The 24651-nt window shown below is 34.9% G+C and overlaps 1 protein-coding gene across 1 annotated transcript in view; it reads right to left on the reverse strand.

Annotated features, from left to right (window-relative positions):
• Positions 1-5822: 5822 nt before the first annotated feature.
• The window catches only part of Nmt (N-myristoyl transferase), an 89948-nt gene continuing 71119 nt past the window's right edge, over positions 5823-24651 (reverse strand). Inside the window, exons 11-12 of the mRNA XM_081739933.1 lie at positions 22450-22587; positions 5823-6493 (exon numbers count right to left, since the gene is read on the reverse strand). Of these exons, the coding sequence (XP_081596059.1) occupies positions 6473-6493; positions 22450-22587 (159 nt within the window). The 3' untranslated portion in view covers positions 5823-6472. The remainder of the gene's footprint in view (positions 6494-22449; positions 22588-24651) is intronic.

Raw genomic sequence — 24651 nt, forward strand, 5'->3', positions numbered from 1 at the left:
ACGGCGCCGGCTTTCCAAATCTATGTAAGTTTCTGCAGACTACTACTAACAGTGACGATAGTATTGCACTATTATAGAATTCGGAAAAAACAGACGTTTCTATATTTAAATTAACTTTGTTTAAACCTATTAGTTTATTTTCACAAGTATGAAGACTACCTCAGAATAACGTATTTAGAATGCGTAAACAGTTGCTTCAAGCGCCCAAAATCGCTCATCACGCATCTAATTTTTCATGTGTGGAAACAAAAAGAAGTCATTAGATGTTGAGTCAGATGAGTACGGACAATGAGTCATTAATTCGACAGTTTACTGGATAAAAAAGACAACAGTTTGGGGTGCTGTGGGGAAACTGACGTTTGTGGTGGTGAAGAATGATGCGACGACTTGGGCTTGTTTTATGCAATTTATTGCCAAACGAATTGTTCTATACCACTCAGAATTACAGTCCTTAGATATTCTAACGTTATAGTTGCCAGATCTCCAATATAACCGAAGGGACAAGCAATCATTTGCCTGGAAACACTACTTGAACAATTTTGTTGATTTAGGCACAATTTGATAACATTCAGACAGTGAATTGAAATTTAATTTTGAGTTCATATGAAAAGATTCTAGTTTCATCCCCTGTAAAGATCTAGTACACCAAATTTGACTTTACCTAGGTTGAATTTTTTCAGCATTTCTTTGTATCAACTGACACAAGCCTGTGTTTGAGCTTTAGTCAAGATGCGTGGAATTCAACGGCTTGAAAGTTTCAGTACGCTCAGATGACTATGCAAAATCGCATCCATTGCTTTCATGTCAATGAGCAAGGATGTATGAATTTCACAGTATGCCACATGCCGATATATATATCACTTCACACATACAATCAACATTACCGGGAACAACAACGTGAATGGACGACCATTACGAAATTCACCACTGAGAAATGTGCCACCACGCTGGCATTCGGAAAACTAATTATACAGTACTATTTGATGGTGCTTAAAACCACCAATTACCAAATGAAGTCAATGGGTGAATTGTTTCAGTGTTAGACTACATCTGAAATCATATAAGATCATTGCATAAAAGTGTTCACGAGAAATTTCAATTTCACACAAAACGGCTTCTCCAAACTGATGTGAAAAATAAGGGAATAACTTTCAACAAATCAAAAATAATTTAAACGGAAAAGTCTACTTTATTCGAATTTTATAAGAGCCACAGCCCTCGTAGCTCTTAAAGAGAATTATTGATAGTTTCTTTTTCTTTTACCTTATTAGATTTCCAAGCTATGCTATACGTAAATATTGGGAGTCTTATAGAATATCTATGCCCATCTGTTAAGAGAAAAACTAAAATATATTTTTTTCTTTTTTTAATCGATTCAATGTCCCAAGAATAGATTCTATCTCCCCCATTATTTCTGTAATAAAAACGAAAGTGAAACTTAGAACAACTAGTGGTTTCAATATTGATCTCTATAGGAAAAAAATAGTGACAAATGATCTTTTGATAAGAATTCAGCGTCCTAGGAACAAATTTTCATCTGCACCCATATCCATCTATTTAAACCGAAAGTGTTGAAAAATCCCAATTTTTGGTGTGAACACATAGTCATAGTTGAAACACTAATACATAGCGAGAAGCAGTCTAGCAGTCTTTCAATATGGTTCAGTATTGAAGAACAGGTACCATCCTTGACTTCGTTTTTTCCATTCCAACCGGAAGTAGTTGAATTCTATTACTTCCAGGTTCAATATTCGAAACCATAGAGCAAAAACGGAAGAGAGAGCAAGAAATGGCTTTTTGATGTGCATTCAACGATCCAAGAATAAGTTTTACATGCATCCTCATCCTCTATTCAAATTTGAAGTGATGAAGATTTTAGGTTTCAACACTAATTCCAATAGTGAAAAAACGGTCATAGATAACAAAAAGCACTTTTTTGATATGGATAGTCAGTACCTCACGAACAGATTTTATCTCTGACCTTACCCCCTCGCCCTCATTGCAACTGGCAGTTATAATCTATTACTTCCGGTTTCATATTCCTTCATAGTTTTGAGTCTACTTAGTTTCATAATGTGAAACGAAACTCATTTGTCATTATTTATTATTATTATTATTATTATTATTATAAGCCCGGATTTATATGCAAAATGCATGTTTATAATAACATGCAGAAACATATGGAAAATATTTTTTTTCTTTTCGACGGACTTGAAGGATTCGTTTGAGATGCATGTGATAGCGCATGTAACTGCATATTTTGAGTGAATTTCGATGTGCATACATATTTCGTAAACTTTGCAGGATACTACATATTTCTGAATTTTATTGCTGCATACTAGCATATCACAAGAAAGTAGGTTATATTTAAAGTGAACTGAATTACTTTGTAAGCGTAGATACAGAATAAACCGTTGTATAGAATAATAGAATAAAATGTTGTATCCAAACTTAGTCCACTTGACTGTCTTGCACACAATCTTCATCGTGCAGCAGAAACAATCAGATACCTATATCTGGAAGTAGACGCGCTTGTATCAAATATAGAGAAAGTATTTGTGAAAGCTCCATTTCGCGTACGTATCTTTCGCGAAGTTGCGAAAAATGCTCCGCTACCTCCGCAACCAGTTCAAAACCGATGGCGCTCGTGATTAGAAGCTATGTATTATGCACTAAACTTGAATCAAGTGAAGACAGTTGTAAACTCACGAAATTCCAATAATGCAGCAGCTATTTATGTGTTACAAAAATGTTTCTCTACAAGTGGCATTGAGAACAAAATTAAGTACATACACAACCACTTCTCGAGAATACCTAAAATTATCACAGTTGGAATGCCATAACAAAGCTTGCATTCACTCTACTTGTTGGGCGAATTATCACAGACTGTCCAGTGAAACTCACGGTATTGTGAAACTACCGTTAGACAAACTTTGCCAAGTATTGGGCAAAAATTCCGGGTACAAAACTATCTGTGACATTGCAAATATACTTAATGGTGAAAACATGGAATTGGAAGAAGAAGACATTTGGTGTTTTTCACATGCATCAGTGACTTCTGCTGATGTAGAAAGGAACTTTTCGATCTACAAAACGTTTCTTACTGATAAATGCAGAGGGTTTACAAAAGAAAACCTAAGGAAGACCGTAATAGTTCAAACAACAGAGATCATTAAGATTAGATACTGTATTTTTATAAGAAATTCAAATTTTATTTTCTTAGTGTATATTTCAGTGTATATGTTAAAAATTTTAACGCATATTTGCATGCATATCTCGGGATTTATTTGTGCATAGAAATCCGGGCTCTAATTATTATTAACATTATAATAGTTTTTCAGAATAAATAGATATTTCAGTCGATTATCCCGACATGGCTGTATGTCAGTAGTCATTATTCTGAAGTTACACTACATTACACTAATATCATCTACTAACGTTGATTATCCGCTTCGATGAGTTAAAATAAAGGATTTAAATGCTCAACTCCTTATCTCATGTGTGTGGTACTCGTGAAATATGCTGTTTTTGTTTTTAGTGGTATGGATTTAAACGGCATCGGAAGTATCACTGTTCATCCTAGTGACCCCGAAAATTATAGATTCGACACTAATTACGGTTATTTTTAGTCATTTATATATATATATATATATATATATATATATATATATATATATATATATATATATATATATATATATACCCCTCTCCCAAGCTGTGGGTCTGAATTTAGATTTAAACAGGATCGGAAGTGTCACTATTCTTCTTAGCGACCCAGAAAACTAAAAATTCGGCACTAATATCGGTCATTTTCGATCATTTTTAAATATCTTCCCTTCTCCTAAGTTACACTGTCAAAGTGATATGATAAAAACTATCCCAGATCCGAACCTCATCTATGTTGAAAATGCGATCGAGATCAGTCGGATGGTTCAAGCGTTATTAAGTCTCAGTTACGTTCATTTTTTTTAATATATCTCCCCTCTTCCCCCTCCCCTAAGCTGCACCGTCAAAGTGAATATATAAAAACACTTCCACACCCGAACCTCATACCTAGTATAACGCTGAAAATTTGATCGAGATCGGTTGGGTGGTTCAAGACATTAAGAATTATAAACATAGTGTCTCAATTTTATAATATAGAAGATATGACTCTTTATCGAATACCTACAGCCAGTTCAAATAGCTGTTATCTATCTGAGCCTAATTTAAGATTTAATGTAAGAGAACTATGAAGGAACGTTACCTAACATCCAGAGTATTATATCTTACTTGAGTAAAAAAACCTTCCATAACTAGTCCAACCAACTTTCAATCATCTAGAAACCCAGTATTATGCATTTGAATGAATAATAAGCATAATCACAAATTAAAACTGAACTACGTATCTAATAATACTCAAGAAGAAGCCTTAACAACTTTGTACACTATACACAAAGAGCGAAAAATGCACGACTTGATCGACACTCGAATTCTGGTATCCGACTTGCCGTGCAGATGCGTTAACAACTACACTATCCAGTTCGCTCTCTAAACAGCCCTACTTCTCTCAGGCACTCAAATTACACGGATTGTGCGACAATTCCGTTTGTATTTGGACAATTTAACGTCCAAACCACAAATATATATATATGACGGTTGAATTACACATTTTATATGATAAATTGGAGGAAATAATGTATTTTATAACCGACCAATTTCTCTGCAGTTGTAAATTTAATAATATACAAAGAGTGAAAAACGGCACAGTGAATTGACAACTTGGCTTCTAATCTCGGTCCAGCTGTTCATTTTTCACTGGTCTTATGTAATTAAATTTGCACCTATACAGGAAATGGTGTGTTATAAAAATCGGTTATTTTTTCCGTTTATTTTATCAAGTACACTACAGAATTTTTATTTGCTATGCTGCAAATACCTTTGGCCACCAAAAATTAGTTTTAATTATCGACGAGAAAATAAAACATTGTAACTGGTAGATTAGAGAAGATGCGGTAAAGTAAACCTCAATGTAAATTTGAATTAAATTTACTTCAACTAACATTTTCTTATCTATCAATCACAATAATTCGTCTCCAGATTATTTATAACTAAAACCATTTTTGGAAAACTAAGTATGTGTGCAGTATAGCAAACTGGAACAATTAAAATGTATAACGTTTTTAAGATTTCTTCGTTTAGAAATATCAGATAATATGTTTCAGTTTTCATTATATTAATCCTTTGCACAACTCAAAAGTATAATAACCACATACTAAACTAATTACCCAATCCAAAGAACATATACTATTTCTTCCGTACATTTAGTTTTAAAAACAAAAATCAATTTTATCATTGCTTCCAACAGTTGCGTTTATTTATACAAAATGATTTTGTATTTCTAACAACGAAGCATGTGATGCCACCTGGGACTCTTCCCATGAATGACTAACAAAGCTTTTGTTATAGATTTGAATTCTATGTTCGAATTGTGTACATTATTTTGATTTTGCTTTGTCAGTACCAGTATTTGTTTGGAGTGCATCTTACGTAAATAAAATGTTTCCGTAGTTTTGAGATTGTATAAAAACTACAGGTATACGGCAGAACAAATGGTTAAACTAATTTTCTCTTGCAATTTAAAAATAATAATACTTAAAGCAATATTCTGCACATACACGCATATATTACTTCTCATTTATAATGTCAATAGTGTCCATTTATATGATAGAAAAGGCAATATTCTGGTCCATCAAGTCCATTATAAAAATGGGAATAAATAAATGAAATCTTTGACACAACAATGAAAATAAAACAGTATGACTTGATTCAAAAAAAAAAAAAAAAAAAAAAAAAACTATTCATAAAACTTGAGCAATATTTAACAAAAAAAATCTTACGACAAACTGCAAAATAACACATCTTCATAACTATCCTCGGAATCGAATACACGTTAACTTACTATGTACCAATAATTAACTTTCTCGTACATACTTCGTTTTCATTTACACATATCGTATCTACATTACAAAAAGATTTTTTTAAAAAAGAAAAGATTATGCTATGCACAACTGATCATACAGTTAATTGAGAAGGTTTGGTAAAGTATTTACAAATTCACAGTCTTCACAAATACAGCAGAAATTCCAATTCAACATTAATTCGCTGAACCGTTACATTGTTTAATTCAACTTCATGCTAATTTAAATTATTGATAATTCGTTTTTCTTTCTTTCTTCTTTTTAATTTCCTTTCCACATTTAATCCACATTCAATCATACAATTTGATGTTATTCACATTCACATCCATCGAAAGCATAACTGGTTTCGCATAGAAAAAGAAGCACTATTTATATCCATAAGTGTATTTTAGCTCACACTTACAAGAAAATAAAGCCGTTATTAACTGTATGGTTGCGCAATGTACTTGTGTATTAGGATACCAACAAGGTTTACGTGTCACAACACCATCACTTGTAGCGATCACTTTTTCTCACTGTAGCACCAAACCGATCTGAAACACAAAATCAAACATTCAGTATGAAACACGAACAAAAAACAGTAACAAATAATCAGGTAACCATTTTTCATTCCTCGTTAGTCATCTATATACAAATAGGTATCAAAATGATACCTTTACTTGAATAAAATGCAACTTACCAGATTAATACGGCGTTGGACTACCTTCCGTCCTCAGAACAGCTTTAAACTATGTCGAATGAAGTAATAGAGGTCTTGAATGCTAGTAAGTGGAATATTATACCATTCCGCGTCTAGTGTGAGAGAGTCCGGAGGTGGAAATCTGTGCCGGATTTATATTTCCAAAATGGACCACATAGGCCTATGTATAATTATATTGATTCAGGGGAGGTGTTCAACTTCATTCGATATTCCTCAAACGGCGTGCAACTGCTCCAGCTGTGTGAACAGGAACATTACCATTCTAGAATATGGCGTCATTGCCCAGAAACATTTGGAGAAAAGAATGCATATAGTCCCTTAAATAACATAATAACGGGTAGTGACGTGTCAAATAAAAGTCAGCACAGGATGCATTGAAAACCAGGACTGCGGCCCACAGAGCCGCCGCACAGTGGAGTGTTTAGTCTTGAAACCCGGACAAAAATATTTATCATTTAGTATCATAAAATAATCGATTAAATTAAATTAATTTGTGTTTACCTACAGTTTTAAAGATACATTATAGCCAAAACCTGGTTCTGCAGTTTTGAACAATCAGGAAAATCAGGGAAATTATATTATCTTGTGTATTAATTATTATTTTTTTATTGCTTTAAACTGTCTATGGTAAATACTTTGTAACATTTAAAGAGAAAAGTCTTAGTTTTGCTATTAATTAACATTTGCTACATCAATAAAAAAGAGTAACATAAATATAAAATAGAAACAGCAATACACTTATATATATGTACAGGGTATGAAGAAAATTCTGGAGCGGGCTAAATATTTGAGAATCTGTAAGCGCAGTCGAGCCGAAGTCAACTTGGATCAATGTTGGTGGTAGGGAGAAACATTATGACGTGGTTAAGGTTGTTGTCCGCCATCTTAGTGGCCGCCATATTGGAATCAACTTGTTTATTTTAAATGGCAATATAGTCATGACATTAAACAACATATCCATTAGAAGAGAAATCCAATGGTAAAGTTATTTTTCCAAAATCTACAAGAGTTTCAAAGTTGTAAATGAATTTAGGATAGGTTATGTTATCTTTCAGACTTAAATTTTGTTATATGTGGAGCATTGTATGGACGGAAACTGACTGTCTATTTTTTCTTGTAGGTAAGATGGGATGTTAACTCGAGACAAAAGACACTAAATTATTCTTTTGGCTGGAGGACGCGATTAGGATGTCACTCATTGAAGGCGGCTGCTATTATTGCTCCACTGCGTCCTCTCAGTCGAAAATGTTTGTTTCTAGCCTCAGATGCCTCCTCTCAGAATTGCTCAATAGGCAAAATAGCATGTTTTATGGTTGCTGGGCCATGAATTAAAACTTTATGTAGGGCTGGAGTCATCAGATATTAATTATTTACTTTCACATAAAGTTCTGCAGTGGGAGTAGCGAAGTTCTGAAATTTCTCTACGTTTATTTCATGGCCATTAGAAATTGCCTACAGAATAATCTCGAAATTTTTATTATTAAGTTTAAATCCACACCAATTATTCGCGCGGCAGTTTCGTGGTCAGCAAGAAACCTCCCTGAAGTGTTTTCATCGTTCGTATTGCCATGGCCTTGCTTGGGGACGTCCACTAACAAACCAATCTCTTCTCTAAAACTGGTTTGAATTTCTCTTCTTCGTCTTTTAACTATGGTTTTCTCTTCTTCTGATTTCCCTTGCCATTGTTTAATAGGGATTTTGTAGGCTAAGTGTAATATTGATTCGAAAACCTGATCCTTGTATGAAGAACAGACAATCCAAACAAGGACAGACAACAAATTTCATGTATCATAATTCATGGTGCAGTTTATTAACTTAAAAGTTTCAGTAAATGTCATTTATTATAGAATTAATTGCATGAAACCCTACTTGAAAAATTAATTATAGATTTGTGTATAAACTCAATCAACTAAAGATAAAACTCATAGGTTTATGTCAGGGAACTGCTGTAAGGCCTTCTGTACTCTCGTCAAAAAACAAATTAGATATAATTTATAAATATTTTTTTATTTTCATAGGGCAATTTCGGGCAAAATTTTATTCCTGGACTAAGTTAACAAAAGATTGAACTTTCAAATGCAAAAGGAATCCTTGATCAACTAGACTCAGAACATAAACAAAAATACTAATTAATTTGTAAACTTTATATTTTTTCTTGCAAAAAGTTCTTGACATTTCATTACATATTTAACCACCAACACTAAGAGCTAAAATGTCCACATATCATAAAATTAAAACTTCTATCAATGCCGTTTAAAACAATACAGTTTTTGTTGATAGTAACCTTAATACAATTATTAAAACAAATACCTCAAAAACTGTATGCGCGGCCCTACTAATTTAAATTAGTATGGTCAAAAAAAAAAAAAAAAAAAAAAAAAAAAAAAAAAAAAAAAAAAAAAAAACTTCAGCAATTATTATTTACGTTCATTTCACATTTTAATAATGGAATTTATGTTTACAAGATCCGTCAGTTATCTAAGAACAAGAAATAAACTTTATTTCATGTATTTTTCAAATTTTATTCTTTCGACTTTTGTCCGGGTTTTACGGTCAAATACTCCACTGTTTGCCGTCGTGTTTCACAGTTAGGCGGACTCTGCCATAGGTAAACACAGTTCGTGGTTTGAAACAATAAAAATGATGATTTGTTCGACCATATCACATGTTTCCAGTCAACAGCAGTCCATCTTCCATATTCGCAGGACCATTGGCGTCATGCTAAAGAGTCACAGTGGTTTCATCCGTGCAACGCGACCCCTATGTTCACATCATATAACTCTCAGCGGATTATGATTGTTGACACAGGGTGTTGAGAGGTATTGCTTGAGCTTTTCTGTCACTTGCACCATAGTCACACGACAGTTGTGAATGAAAATCCGCTTTAAGGCTCCGTGAATCTATCACTGAAGGTCTTCTGTCGACCACTGTTCCCCTTCGCCGAAGTGATTTTACCGTCAGTTCTGTAGGCCATCATAATCTTGGACACTGTCGATCGCGACAAACCAACACATTTGTAACTTTTGTCACCCTCACACTACATAACTGAGTGCCTACGATTTGCATCCTTTGGAAATCAGAGGTGTCATCCATTTCACACTGCAAACTCATTCTACTGCTGCTCACGTAGTGCGTACGAAATTTGCCCTAACACACCATCACTACCAATCCAGCACTGAGGATTGCTGCCTGACTGTTGCCTACACAGACATCTAACGTTCCAACTCCAGGTGTTTTAATTATTTTGATCAATATTTGTACATAAATGAAATCGATTTTGTTTATCTCTTAATTACAGTAAAACATTTTAATCGTTTGCAATGAATTTTTGAACGTAACACCTACCTCGGCATTAAAAACTTTTTTTTTAACATCCACTTTGAAATGTGTACCGTAAAGGACGGCCTGGAAGTTCAAAATTATGCCCAAAAAAATGTTGTATATAAGTATAAACATGATCCAACGTTTCCGAAAATTACGCTTCTAAGGGAGAGAGAAAAAAATCTTTTATAATTTACTTTTTACATTCACGGCTGTCACCTCCAGAGGAAAACCACCAAACCGTTTGAAATGAATTTTGAAACATAGTTAGTTTTTGGCTCAAGCCGGGTTCTTATTACGCCACTTTCATCAAAATTTGTATCCTAATAGGGCAAAGGAGTCCAAAATTTATGCCAAAAATAAATATATTAAAAAAAACGCACGGGCCCTTCATATTAAGCAAACAAACACAGTATATAAACTTCTTGTTAAAAATCAATTGATACATGATCCAGATTTTTCGAATATTTCGTTTCTAACGGGAAGGATTTTCCGCTTCGCATTCATAACATGGCAAAAATAAGGGAACAGCTGAACGTTTAAAATTAATTTTTGAACATAGTACTTGAGTCGACAGGGTTTCTATTACTATATTGTAATTAAAATACATATCCTAAGGGGGGTTTAAATTTTTCGCAAAGAATAACAGCTGCAATGTTTTAAATGAATTTTACAATATAGTTAGCTCTTGGGTCCTGCTTGGTCTTCAAAACTTCTGTTTAAAAATGCATCATAGGGGGATGGGGAGGAGGGTTCAATTCCACTTTTAAGACATGTTCCAAAAACCTATTCTTCCCGTACGAAGAATGGTCATTTCAGCTAATTCAATTAGAAAGGTAAGTAACAAAAGCAAATAGCCATATTAATGGTGTTACGATATGAACTAATTTTTTTACTTAAAAAAAAGTTCGGAAGAATTTAATAAAATTAAGAACAATTGTTTAAATATTTACTATTAACGACAAGTGTTTCAAATGATTTTAAAGAAACTTATTTCCATTACCCTAATCTAATTTATGTGCAATTGATAAACCAATACCATTAGTTCAAATAATTTTTCAAACTATTCTTATATGGAATTAGGATTACAACTATACTAGTAGAAGCGGTACATGAAACCCTACTGCAATTTTTGAACACGGAATGCCGCTTGGGTCACTTGTAGTTGGAACCTAAGAGAATAATTTAAGAAGGGGCGCCGTTCAAAATTTCCCTTAGGATCCAATATGGCGGCCATTTTTCAAACTGGCGTCCTCAGATCAAAATTTCGTTAACATTGCCGAATTATATCGTGCTTGGAGTCGTCCAAACATATTTCTGATTCGTGGAACATGAATCCAAATTCGAATTAAGAATCAGACATCAAAGTACACCAGATTATTAGGTCCTATCTTCCTCCTTTCTAAGGTATAAAGCTACAAGAATTAACTGACTGAAATAATATAAAGATTATTTCCGATTGACACGAAAGCTGAAATTTTGCATGTTTTTTTTTTTTTTTTTTTTTATTTCAGAACAGAAACAATAGTAAAATACTAAAAGCTATATTATATATATACACACTGTATATGTACATGAAGAAAATGTCATGTTATTTAAATAGGTAGTGGCAGCGGCCCAATTTTGGTTTGCATACTGTATGTACTTTTCGAACACAAATTACGTTTGGTTCGCTTATAATTGAAACCTAATAGAGCAATTTAGAAAGGGAAACCAATGCAAAATTTACCTTAGGATTCAAGATGGCGGCTGTTTTTACAATGACGCCCTCAAGCAACGATTTCTTTAATATTGTCTAGTAACATTGTATTTGGAGATGGCGTGGCGTTCACATATGAATAGCGTGGTTTAAGGTTTAGTTAAACATCAGACATCAATACAAATCAAAAAGTATAATTTTATTTTGAAATTTCATAGAACTTATTGCAAACTTTAATCCTTCCAAATTATAAAAATCAAGAACAAATAGCAAATACCTGGTTGTTTTCATTCCGTAGTACGAAATATCCCTCTGCAATTAGATCACATTAGCGTGCATGGCATATCAACGGATATGTAGGAACATTTACATGATAAACATCTCTCCTTGCATCCACATTTTTTAGTTCTCTGCAAGCTTGTCAAACTACTGGTTGTGTTGTCAATTGTGAAGTCCACTCTTCACCTTGTTTGTTAAAGCCCCAGTCAGCTGGATGGCAAATCAATGATCATGCTGTCTGCCTGACTAGATGTTCAGCTTGGTATGCGGCTGGAAGTGTGTGTAGTGCAAGAGCATCAGACGTAGGAGGAAGATATGTCAGTGATTTTGCTCTGGACGCGAATAGGTCTTTGCGTGCTGCGTTGTCTGAATCTGAAAGGCTACCCCACCATGCAGAATTACTACAAAGCGTTCCAGGACTTGAATAACGTCGGGCTGCACTGCATGCAGCGGACTGGAGATGGCAATGAAGATCTTGGTTACTTCCTCATAAGCTTTCCACGCAGTATTTTCCTTTACATCTAAAAGCCGAAACAGTATTACAGCCGGTAAAGGCGTAAAAACCACGTAAGGCAATTGATTTTTCTTCTCCCAAGTTCTCCGCTATGTAGTGTATAAGCAAGTATCTTTCCTTCCTGAGAGATCCATACAAAATCCAAAGTTCTGTCAATCTCATGGATCTTAGGTATGGAAGAATGATATTGATAGCACAAAGGACAGTTTTGATCCTATTGCAGACCATATTGCGTACATGCAACATTACTCGACCATCTGCTTCTTCCATTTTTCCGCACGAACCGCCAACTAAGGATGTTTCTTGAGTTTCAGATTAGAGTAATTCTGCATCAACATTTGTGACAACATGAACGTGATCAAAATTATGCAGTGCATAATTTGCTAGAAGCATGAACAATTCTTCTTTATTTTGAGTACTTCAAAGAAAGTTATTCCTGTTACGCGATACTTTTGCTTCTGGTCTTACTTGTCGGTGTGTACTGGTTCATCTTTGCCGCCTGTCTAAACTCTTCAAGCTGTTAGTATTATATAAGTCCCACACCAAATCAATACGAGTGGCAGAAAAGGAAGCAGCTTGTAGCAAACTGTTCCGAAACTTTTTCTCACAATATTGTACGAAAGTTTTTGAGGTATGTGATTTCATACCGTGTATCAAGGCTGCACCGTCATACACGATTCCATCGGAATGTCCACTGAATTCTACTGGTTCTATCAAGTCAACCAGAATATCTGTCAGGTCACTCTTCTTTCCTGTACGTAAATGTCCATTTACAGATGGTGGACAGGTCTGAGTTTTGTAGGAAAAGAAACGATCCAGATCCATATTCTTACTCTAACAATCAATAAATACTTTAACAAAAAGATGTTCATCAATGTGCTTATCCGTTATTTGCTGCTTAATCGGAGGTTTTACTGTGAAGATTTTTTCAAAGGCTAGAAAATGCTTTTATGCTTTCTAATGAGACTTGCTTTCAGAAAAAGTCTCGCACATGATTGCGACATCAACTTCAAGCGTATTTAAGGTATCAATATATTCCATATGTACTATCAATCTGCTGTCCTGCTGTCAATTGCCGGTTCCAAAAATGGGATTTAGATATCACAGAAACTTTCTTCCAAAGCACAAGTATCATTCTTAAACATTTTCTGGTACGCTGCATATTGTTCGTGATGTCTATTCAAACTTTCACATTCCACAGGACTGAATTCATTCAATAACTAACATACTTCTGGTTCTACAACAGACCACCAACGTTTGTATTGATGTCTGATGTTTAACTAAACCTTAAACCATGCTATTCATGTGTGAATAACTCAATACAATGTTATTAGCAAATATTAACGAAATCGTGGTTTGAGAACGCTATTTTGGAAAACAATTGCCATCTTGAATCCTAAAGGAAATTTTGCATTGGCTCCCCTTCCTAAATTGCTCTAGGTTTCAATTATAAGAGAGCCAAACGGTAACTTGTGTTCAAAAGGTACGTACAGTCTGCTAACCAAAATTATGTCGTATAGGTCATACCACTACCATTACCTATTTAAATAGCATGGCAGTTTCTTTGTCTTCCCCTTTCCCTCCTAAAAATCGGCTTTTAGTATTTTACTGTTTCTCTTCCAAAATAATAAGCATGAAAAATTTCAACTTCGCGTGTCAATCGGAAGTAAAATTTATATTATGCCAGTCAATCAGTCAGTTCATGTAAATTTATACATTACACTAGTCTTTATCTACCTGAGGACTTCGAACCCAGACCCCGCACTTGCTCGGCCTACGGCCTTGTGCCTCTTAAACCCACAGTTCTACGGAATTTCAAGTTTCTTTTCCCATTTTAACTACTTAAAAGATAAGATTTTGTATGCCAAGAATACGTACATTTAAATAACATGGGACAAAATATTCAGTTTGGGCAATTTTCCTGTAGGCCACTCCCAGAAGGATACAATCATGCCAAATTTCATCATTGTAGCTCTACAGGAAGTATCTAAACATTTCGGGGTGTAGATGATGTACCATAAAAGTAGCATGGGAAAGATTAGTTTCCCATAAAATCACTCTAAAGTTGGAAATTTATTTTTGATGATTTGCTTAATAACGATAACACAAACGTACACGCATACCGAATTTCAAGTTGTTATTCCAAGTACCTAAAATATGAGATTATAGGTAAAAAAAAAAAATAAAAATAAATAAATAAATAAATAAAAATAAAAAAAAATCCATTTTGTATCCCAAGAATACGCCCATTTAAATAAAATGGTGAATTTCTTCATCCTTCATTAAACTCTAAAACTTAAAAATATTCACTTTTGGCAAATTTCTTGTAGGTTGGTCCCGAAAACCTACAACCATGCCAAAGTTAATCATTGTAGTTCTACAGGAAGTGCCCAATAATTTTGGAATGTAGACGTGCCATATAAATAGCATGGGAAAGATTATTCAGTTCTCCATAAAATCACTGTAAAGTTGGAAATTTTTATTTATAGTGAATTCTTTAAATCATCCTGGAAATGTACATGTATACCGAATTTCAAGTTTTTATTCCAATTCGAAGTACCTAAAGCAAGAGATTATCGGTGTAGAATATCTCCCATTTAAATAACATGGGGAATTTCTTCATCCCCTTTTAGACTCCCCAAATATTAAAAATATTCACTATTGGCAATTTTCCTGTGGATTAACCCCGGAAAGTTACAATCATGCCAAATTTCAATTTACCACGTCAACTGGAAGGTACCTGTTATTTTATGTCAGTTCATGTAGTTTTATATATAGTTAGGAAAGGAAGAAGAAGAAGAAAAAATACATTGGTGTACATTGATGTCTGATCCTTAATTCGACTTTGGATTCGTGTTCGAGTAAGGAGTATGTTTGAACGACCCCAAACACGATATAAGGCAACGTTAACGAAATTTCGATTTGAGGACGCCATTCTGGAAAAAAGCCACCATCTTGGATCCTAAGGGAAATTTTGAATGGCGCCCCTTCTTATATTACTTGCTTAGTTTCCAACTATAAATGAGCCAATTGGCAACCTGTGTTCAAAAAGTGCAGTGTACAACCAAACTTGTCCCGTACCGCTTCTACTATACCAAGCAATGAATGAAACAAGACATTATGAGAGAAAAGGGATTGCTGCATGTTAAGATTCTAATCTCTGCTTAAGTCTGTAACTGCACCGCATAGTGCTGAGCTGATTGTCCAATCTATTGTCTCATGTGTTTCTCCAACAATATAACCAGAAGCAGTATGAAATTGTTCTATGAATAATTCAGCTATTTTGTCGAAGATCATGTCAAGAATCTATCATTTGACGAAAGAGTCTCATAGGTTTTTCCTCCCTTACCACTGGAAGGAAACTAGTTAATTTGCGCTTAGCAGTAACTGCATTGGCAATACAAATATGTTTCATTCTTTCCGTATATCTGTATATTATTGTCTCAAGGTTATTTGGGTCATAAATATTCTAAATATAGCAATTTGAAGAACTACTCCGCCATGGTGAATTCATGTGTTACATCCTGATCATCAAATTGTTAGATTGTAAATGAGTTCTGTGTAAATCGCCTTCCTACATTGAACGTAATAATCTCCATCTATTCCGCACTAACTTAACTCAATCAGCATCTGCTACGACATATTTTTCCAACCACAGTATGAGAGCTGACCAACCTCAACATCTGCAGTTGAGATGTGATTTATGATCACTGCGGCCCACGCTGTAGCGCGAGAAAGATGACGCCAAGAATATAAAAATATAACCCACTAGGGATCGGAAGACAGTAAATATGGCTCGGTCAGTGATCTTTCTCCTTGTTTGCAACAAGAGATCAGGATTATGTATGCCGGAGGCCCACTCACCGAGGGCTATATATTATATATGAGGGCTATTTTTTTTAGGTAAGATCTGATTGTCAATAAAAACAAAATTACTCAAAATAATGCCATTCATATTTGGTTATTTCCCGTGTACATATTAAGCTAAATTTCTACTATAGTTACTATTTAAACTTTTATCATAGCGTTCGATAAGTTTTTGTATGTCTACGTCGTAGAAATCATCCGCTTGTGACCGAAACCAATCTTCAACTGTTGTTTTCACTGCAGCTATTGGCTACGTTTGTTATTTCTGTCGAAATGCGCATGCGCGCTGTCTTCCAGCATCCCTTGGCATGAGACGACACCAACTGCAATCGCAGCGTCAGTGTGAATAGTTTAGACTAGGCAGTTGAAATGTTTCGACATATTGAGCACCCCCCGTGTGAAATGTCTGTGATTCGATTTTTGACAGCATGGAACGTGTCAGTAGTGGAAATTCATCGACAGATATGAGGTGTACGGTCCGAATGCAATGAGTGACAGTAAGCGATCATTCAAGGAGGGCAGGACAATGTTCATAATGAACCACGATTTGGTGGACCTTCTGTAATCACAGACGAGTTGGTGCGTGCAGTTGACGCAAAAATCCATGAAAATAGGCGTTTCAAGATTTCCGTTGTCACTGGAATATCAACACGTTTCACGGTCGGTTTCACAGCACCGCACACAATCGTTTCTAGACCCTTGAAGTTCCGAAAACTGCGCATAATGGGTTCTAGACTGCTTACTGAGGAACACAAAAAGGTACGACTGGCTTGTGCTTTGATCTTTCTGATCTCATACAATGAGGAACGAGACACTATTGGATCATATTGACACAGGGGACGAAACATGGGTTTCCTACATGGCTCCCAACATCGAATAGACAATCAATGGAATGTGACACACGTCATCTTCAGTCAACGTGAAAGCCACACAGACAATGTCTACACTCAAGTTTATGGCTGCTGTATTCTGGAATCGCCATGGTGTCCTGTTAATCAAGTTTATGCCACGAGGAACAACAATCAACTCAGCTGAGTACTGCGCGACGTTGAAAAGCTTCCATGTGCTATACAGAATAAGCACCGCAGCCTACTGTCACCTGTGTTTTGTTACTTAATGACATTGCATGCCCTCATTCTGTTGCTCAAACTCAAGAGTTAATCAGATCTTTTGGATGGGAGCTACTGGACCACTTACCGTACAGTCCAGATCTTGCGCCAAGTGATTATCATCTGTTTCCCTACCTGAAGCAGTTTCTCGGTGGTCAGCGGTTTGACACCGATAAAGAAGTGAAAACAAAGGCTGAAGGTTGACTTCGGTCACAGGTGTGTGAACATTAACATATATATGCGTCAACTCCGAGACAAGTTGTATGCTACTGCCTAAGTAAAGAACCACCGTGTATGAGTAGGAACAAAAGAAATGGCAGAGGAGTTAAGTAATTGAAAGAGACACTAGACAAGGGGTCTGCCTTTTAAACTTTTGTTCATTTTCTATTTAGAACAAATACGTAGTTCATATGAGTTAGAAAGGAAATCAAACCGTATTTTAGTAGGAACTAGAGAGTTAAGTGTAGTATAGCCGCCGCTTGGCAGACGATACTGCTTTTGCAATAGAATCTGAATCTAAAATCACAATGTAGAAAGAACGTTGGAAAAATGCTAAAGGATGAAAGTAATAGTAGTTGAAAAAATAAATGTGTCAATTATAGATATTGTATAAAAAGTAAAGCAGATAATAGTCTAAGGTACCTAGAAAATAAGCAATGGTAGATAGTAGTGAGTATCATTTCATTAGTGAAGATCTGAGATGAGAACAAACGAACAAACAAACAAAAAAGCAAGAAAAGAAATAGGAAATGAATGTTGTGGGTCGCTGGAAGAAAGAGTTCGAAGACGGCTCATTAAGTATTTTGTGTGAAGCATTGTCGCGCATAGAGTATAAACTTAGATATGATGGAAGAGGCTTTGAAATGAGTGGGGAACAGAAATAAATAAGCTGTGTGAATCGAGACGAAACAAAAACAAGGAGACGAACATTACTATGATAGTCAAAAAGACGAAAAGAAAGCGGTTAGGATATTATTTCAGACGAAGTTCTTTTCATTAATAAGAAGAAATTGTCATGTTGGACATGTACAGTGGGCCACAGAAATTCTTGATGTACAAAATCTGTGAGATGGGCAACCCAACTAACGCCTGCTCCAAGATTAATTACACCTGGTAGTAGCTAGCACAGCAGCCTGAAGTTGCCCCCAACTGTTAAAAGCACAAATCGTAAAGAGTGATTTCGTGCAGAAGTGGAGCGAAACGCTGGCTGACGAAATGACAAAAGGGAGTCTTTGGATACTTATACTCACAGTACTTCTTGTTTGTATGACACACACGTAAAACTATACACAGCCACTTGAAAAAATATACGGATATCAGAGGCGTTGATGAGAAGGTAACAGTTGGGGGACTTAGTTAATCTTATAATTAACTCAAATGACGATTATATAAACAAGTTTACTTAGTTCAAATAATTATACATATCCACGTATCAAATAATATACGGATAGATTATGCGGTAAATATGCTAGATTTTTTTTTAACTAACTCAAAACTTTGCGCTAGAAATCAGTGTGTTTCGCCGTTATCGTAAACGTGTGCAATTTGCTCCATAAACGAATGTTTTTTTGACTCTTTCTTAACAGAGCAGTCTTAGCGTAGTGGCGTGAGCATTCGTTTCGTGATTCAGGGGTCCCGAGTTCGATTCTCGCTGCAATAAGATGTTTTTTATGAACTATAATATTCATACTTCTGATGCGTAATAAAATGAAAAATGTTCAATTTCTTTCGGTCTTACAAGTTAGAGTGGGGACGGCTTTCTTCACTAGGGAAATACTAGCAAACTGACGTCACATGTCTGTCTACAACCTTAATTCGTACTGTGGTGGGAAAAGTAATGTGTTTAGCAAACAATTCATGAATACGACCCCTAAGGGTCATGCTTAGTGCCTAGTAAGAGTCATAAATATGTCTGAAACGATATTGTTTCCTAACAATTATTCCAAACGTCTTCCACTATTACTCCTACTGCTAGATATAATAATATTCGTTCGCCATTTCCAACACGTTCCATATATCCGTTCAACCAAAATTTGTAAATAGGAACTATTCTTTCTTATATTGATATGTATATTTTATTAAGATGATAACACATACATAATCCAAAGTCTTTTAGCCAAAGAAAGCGTGTTACTATGTATCGTGGTGAAGACAAATCCTACTTAATTTCTGTTTAGGCATCCGAAGTTTCGATACCTACAAAAATACCTACACAGACCAAAATAAATTCAATGAGCTCCGAAATACGAAGGAACAAAATAGCGTATAAGATTCAGCCTATAAAGCAATTGTTACTTAAAGAATGGACATACAGTATTTCGAGAATCGAGATAAAAAGAGAGATGTTTACGATACTTTTCGCCTCGTCTCGATTTCCATCTCCAAACCGAGACGATAATTTGAGTTAGCCTTGTCTCGTCTTGAATGTAAAATGTTAACTCTCGTCTCAATTTTGTTTCAGAAACGAGAGGAGAAATTCCTCTTCTCGTGAGCAACACTAAACAAAACCGAAATATTCTTGCCAAATGTTGCATTTGTGGTTGGTATGTTATGCCCTGCGGGATAATAAGCTCCTAACTGTTAATTTTCTGAGATGATGATGATGATGATCATCACCATCACCATTATTATTATTATTATTATTATTATTATTATTATTATTATTATTATTCTGCCTTTATTGGCAGATTATTATTCCTGAAGATTTGATAGAAGTATTGAAAAATCCGAGTATTCAAATATCAGAAGAAAAAACATGTGTCATCGCCGATCAATCGCCATCAAAAATTCTAAAGTAAAAAAAATGTACTGATCGTTCGTGGATCCAATTTGATTCGACCACCTTCAGATTACTGGTGGAGTGCCTTGACCACTTAACCACGATTACTACGCAGCAATTGATTTATCTTTAGTTTGTTTACGAGTATAATACACGCGCCGTATTTGATTCAAAATAAAGGAGTTTTGTATTTTGTTTTTAAAAAATCTGTAATGTTGATAATTTAGTAAATACAGTGATAAAATGCCCTCCGAGTGAATTACATATTCCTGTGTTTTGCCAATCAGACTACTAACAAGCTAGTGTCTTGAACGAATAGAAAAGCTCTTTATTTAGGCGACGCGGGAAAAGTAACACTTTAGATAAGTGGTTAGAGTTGTATTTTTCTAATCTGGCGGCCCGGGTTCGATTCCCACCTTCGCCTGCTAAATGAAAGATAATCTCCAGTGGAGAAATTCAGTGATTATGTAATCCTGAAAATAAAGCAAGGAAAATGAATGGAGAAAACGAGTTACAGAGTTAATTCTGTTAATGGTTTTATATTTGATATTAACCGTTAATTCCGTGCATTTTTAAATTGTTTATTGACACTATATTTTCCTCTTTTCTCCTTGTTTCTCAATGTGTAAATTTGCACAAATAGTAAACAAATCACGAACCCTCAATTATATTTGCAACCTAAATAGAAATACGCTTAGTACGGGTAAGTTCTCCAACTCGTTTAAGTGTTATCGAATTTTGCATTTCAAATTTTTTTTTAATGAATAATGAAATCAGACAAATTCGTCTTTCGAGGTAACATTACGTATCAATCAGTAGCGCCGGAACCTAGGAGCTCGCCCCCTCATTTCATTAGGTGCTGGGTTCTTTCCCTGAATGATCAATTCGTACTTTAATTGATTTGCAGGTAGGACTACTGTTAGTAGTTTTAAAACACAACGCAAGGCTTTGTGTTTATTTTAAAAAAATAAACTAATACATATACCGCATAATCTATCCGTATATTATTTGATACGCATATATGTATAGTCATTTGAAGTAAGTTAACTTGTTTATATAATCCCTTATTTGAGTTAATTATAAGATTATTTAAGTTCCCCGACTGTTATCTTCTCATCGGCGCCTCTAGTGTCCGTATATTTTTTTCTGGTACCGTGCTGTGTACTGTGAGTATGCAAGTATGCAAAGACTCCTTTTTGTCGTTTCGTCAACCAGCGTTTCTCCTCACTCCTACACAGAGACACTTTACGATTTGTTCTTTTAACAGGTGGGGCAACTTCATGCTGCTGTTCTAGCTACTCTAACAGGCGTAATTAATCTTGTAGCAGGCGTTAGTTGGGTTGCCTAACTCACGGACTTTGTACGTCAAGAATTTTTGTAGTCCGCTGTATAGGGGTTAAAAGGTTAAAAAGAAAGAAGACTGTAATTGGTGGACGATTGTGAAATTCCTATATCAATGCTGAAAGATTGTGAAATTCCTATACCTGAGAAACGTAGGAAAAGGATGTTTCTCAGTTACCACTGGCAGTGTTGGAAGGACTGTTATTTTGATTCATTTACTACTCCAGAATAATACTGTTGATTGACCGGTTTAGAACTCTCATCGCTTTTACATAGAGTCTACAGATTTGAATCTACAGCTTAACGGGAGATCTCAATCACGTGAGCCCTGACCAAAATAATATTACGTGGAAATAATTAGAAATAATATATAGTGGAACCAATAACTACTGTTTGTTTTGTGTGTAGCTAAAGCTGAATACTAAGGAGTACGACCCCTGGAGACTGGAATGAAAAGAGTATTGGAAAATTCATCCTTCAAGCTTTAAAATTTCACAAAATAAGTTAACAAAAATATACACACAATCAATTACACATACGCTTCTTGTGAACCTGAGAATAAATCTTTGCAAAGGATGACGTGATTACTCTGATATTGTTCAATAAATTACGAAACAGAATTCCGACAATCTAAATATGATTATGCTTTTCTGATTTAGTATACTTTAAATTGTTCTGATACAATATTTTGCGAACTACTTGCTCTTCTGGCTGTTGCTTGGTTTGTTAGATGATACAATAATTTGTTTCACATTTTAATGATATCTCTAGTCAAATGAGAATCATTTATTTTTACTATTTAAAGCAGGTGAATATTTCGACTGTTACTTCTAGATCAGTTGATCTGGGTTAACCTAACATACATTAAACCAACACATACCTTGCTCGGCTGAATAGAAGGACATCTCCAATTGTAAAGGTAATATTGAAGATTTCCATCACCAATCCCAAATTTCAAATCTTCCAAGAATTCTTTGTTTTCCATAAGATCCAGGGCGTTAAAAACATCGAAACCCGTCTGAAATGAGAAGAAACACATTTAACTTCCAAACTTTTAGACAGGACAATGATTATTAGTTACCATTATTACACCTGGTATACTGTTTTGTATATATATATATATATATATATATATATATATATATATATATATATATATATATATATATATATATATATATATATATTCGGCACTAACATTTAAAGTCAACTCACAAATTGGGAAAGAATTGTTAATTTTTATTTGAGGTACATTGATTTGAACTTATTTTAGCTCAGAAGACAGTCTTAACAGTACGTACAAAGAGAAATAACGAACACGTTACGAAGATAATACTGTATACATTTTACCACCTACGTTTTATATTAAGAAATACAAGCAAAGAAGTTAGAAAAAGTGCAATATTAGTCTTAGGGTCAAATTTTTCCATCCACGGTTAAAGTTCCTGTTAGGCTGTAAACGCTGATTATAAAATAACAAACAGTTACTGTATTTTTTAATATTCAGTAACTCTCTTCTCTCAGGTAAACTTTACGAACTATTAGTTAAGCTAAACTGCGCTTCATTTGGTAGTTGCCACTCTAACTGCGTGATGTGGATGTTTTTCTCGCAAACGAAGTCAAAATAATGGAAATTCCACTTCATCTTCAACTTTACACATTTCATGATCTCTAGAAGATTTTTTCTTTCTTTAAATTGTTCCCTTAGACGTTCTGGACTGTTATTACCATACCAAGTATCTGGTATAGACTGATAATATGCGTACAAACTGATGTGTCCTGGAAATTGCGTACTATCTTATATTACACGCAATTGTTTCAATCGCACTCATTAGAAATTGTTTCTTAAGGTAGAGGTTGCATTCATCGGTGCAGATTCACTTTACGAGAATCATTATGGGTATAAATATGCGTCCGGACATATACCATACAAACGACTGAGCAAATACAACAAACCAACTTGTGCTAGGTAAACGATAAACACGAGAATGTTATCTAAGCCAAGTCCGGGGTACTGCAAGGGGACCTTGTGGCAGTAGCGGTTGCATCTGCAGGAAGTAGGTATGCTAGTGACGGAGGGTATACGCATAACGAGAATAGTGAAGAAAAGAAAAGAAAAAACATAAATCAACTCGTACTAACTGATCACAAAAACAGGGATGCTATCTAACACTCAGGGCACGAGCAGGCAAAGGGCCTTGTGCAAGAAATATTCAAAAGAAGTACTTCATTCTTGGGCATGTGTACCCACAGCGGCTAGCTCCTCTGGATTTTCGAAAAGCATTCGGCTCTTCTAAACACATGTCAAAACACATTAGATTTGCTTACTCAACCACTACAATATTCAATATATTTACTATAGTTTAATATATTTAGTATAGTTTATTAAATTATTCAATGTGAGTCAATAATAGTTTTTTTTACATGAAATAATATGTACATCCGCTCATATGTGAGTCTTTTGTGCCTTCAACCTTTCCCTTGGAAAAATCTTTCGGGCGTTCCTACTCTTGGGGTAGCTTTTTCTCGGACGATCTTAGACGATTTTCTTTATATTTCGTAAATACATGTTTCATTTATAAATTCAATACACGGTATAGGTCAATTCAGTATTGGTTAAGAATAGTCTGTCAAAAAAAATTATATATATATATATTACGGCTAAAATGAGTGAGTACATATGAAAGAGGATTGTCTAGATATTAATTTCCACTTTCAAAGTATTTCTGCACAATGTAGGAAGCCAGTATTTTGTGTATATAAGTGTAATGTTACTATTATCAAACCGTTACAAAGGTTATACTAACCTATGTAATATTGCCCGATATCAAGTGTTTTTCTTGCATCATCCTCGTTTATGAGAATACTCTCCGTCGCTGACGCGTCTGCTCCCTGAGGGTGTACCCCCTTGCTGTGTATTTGCCTTGACTGAACATACTTTATAATTTTATTCTACCTCATATATGTATTTTCTTTAAATTTGAAACTTTGAAACCTAATTGAAGCGAATGTATCAAGTTTCTACAATTCGCTTCAACCAGCACTTTTATATCTCTCTGTCCGTCTTTGTACTCCGTAAAAC

Source organism: Thermobia domestica, chromosome 15, assembly GCF_964235325.1.
Source record: "Thermobia domestica chromosome 15, izTheDome1.hap1.1, whole genome shotgun sequence".
Classification (NCBI taxonomy): domain Eukaryota; kingdom Metazoa; phylum Arthropoda; class Insecta; order Zygentoma; family Lepismatidae; genus Thermobia; species Thermobia domestica.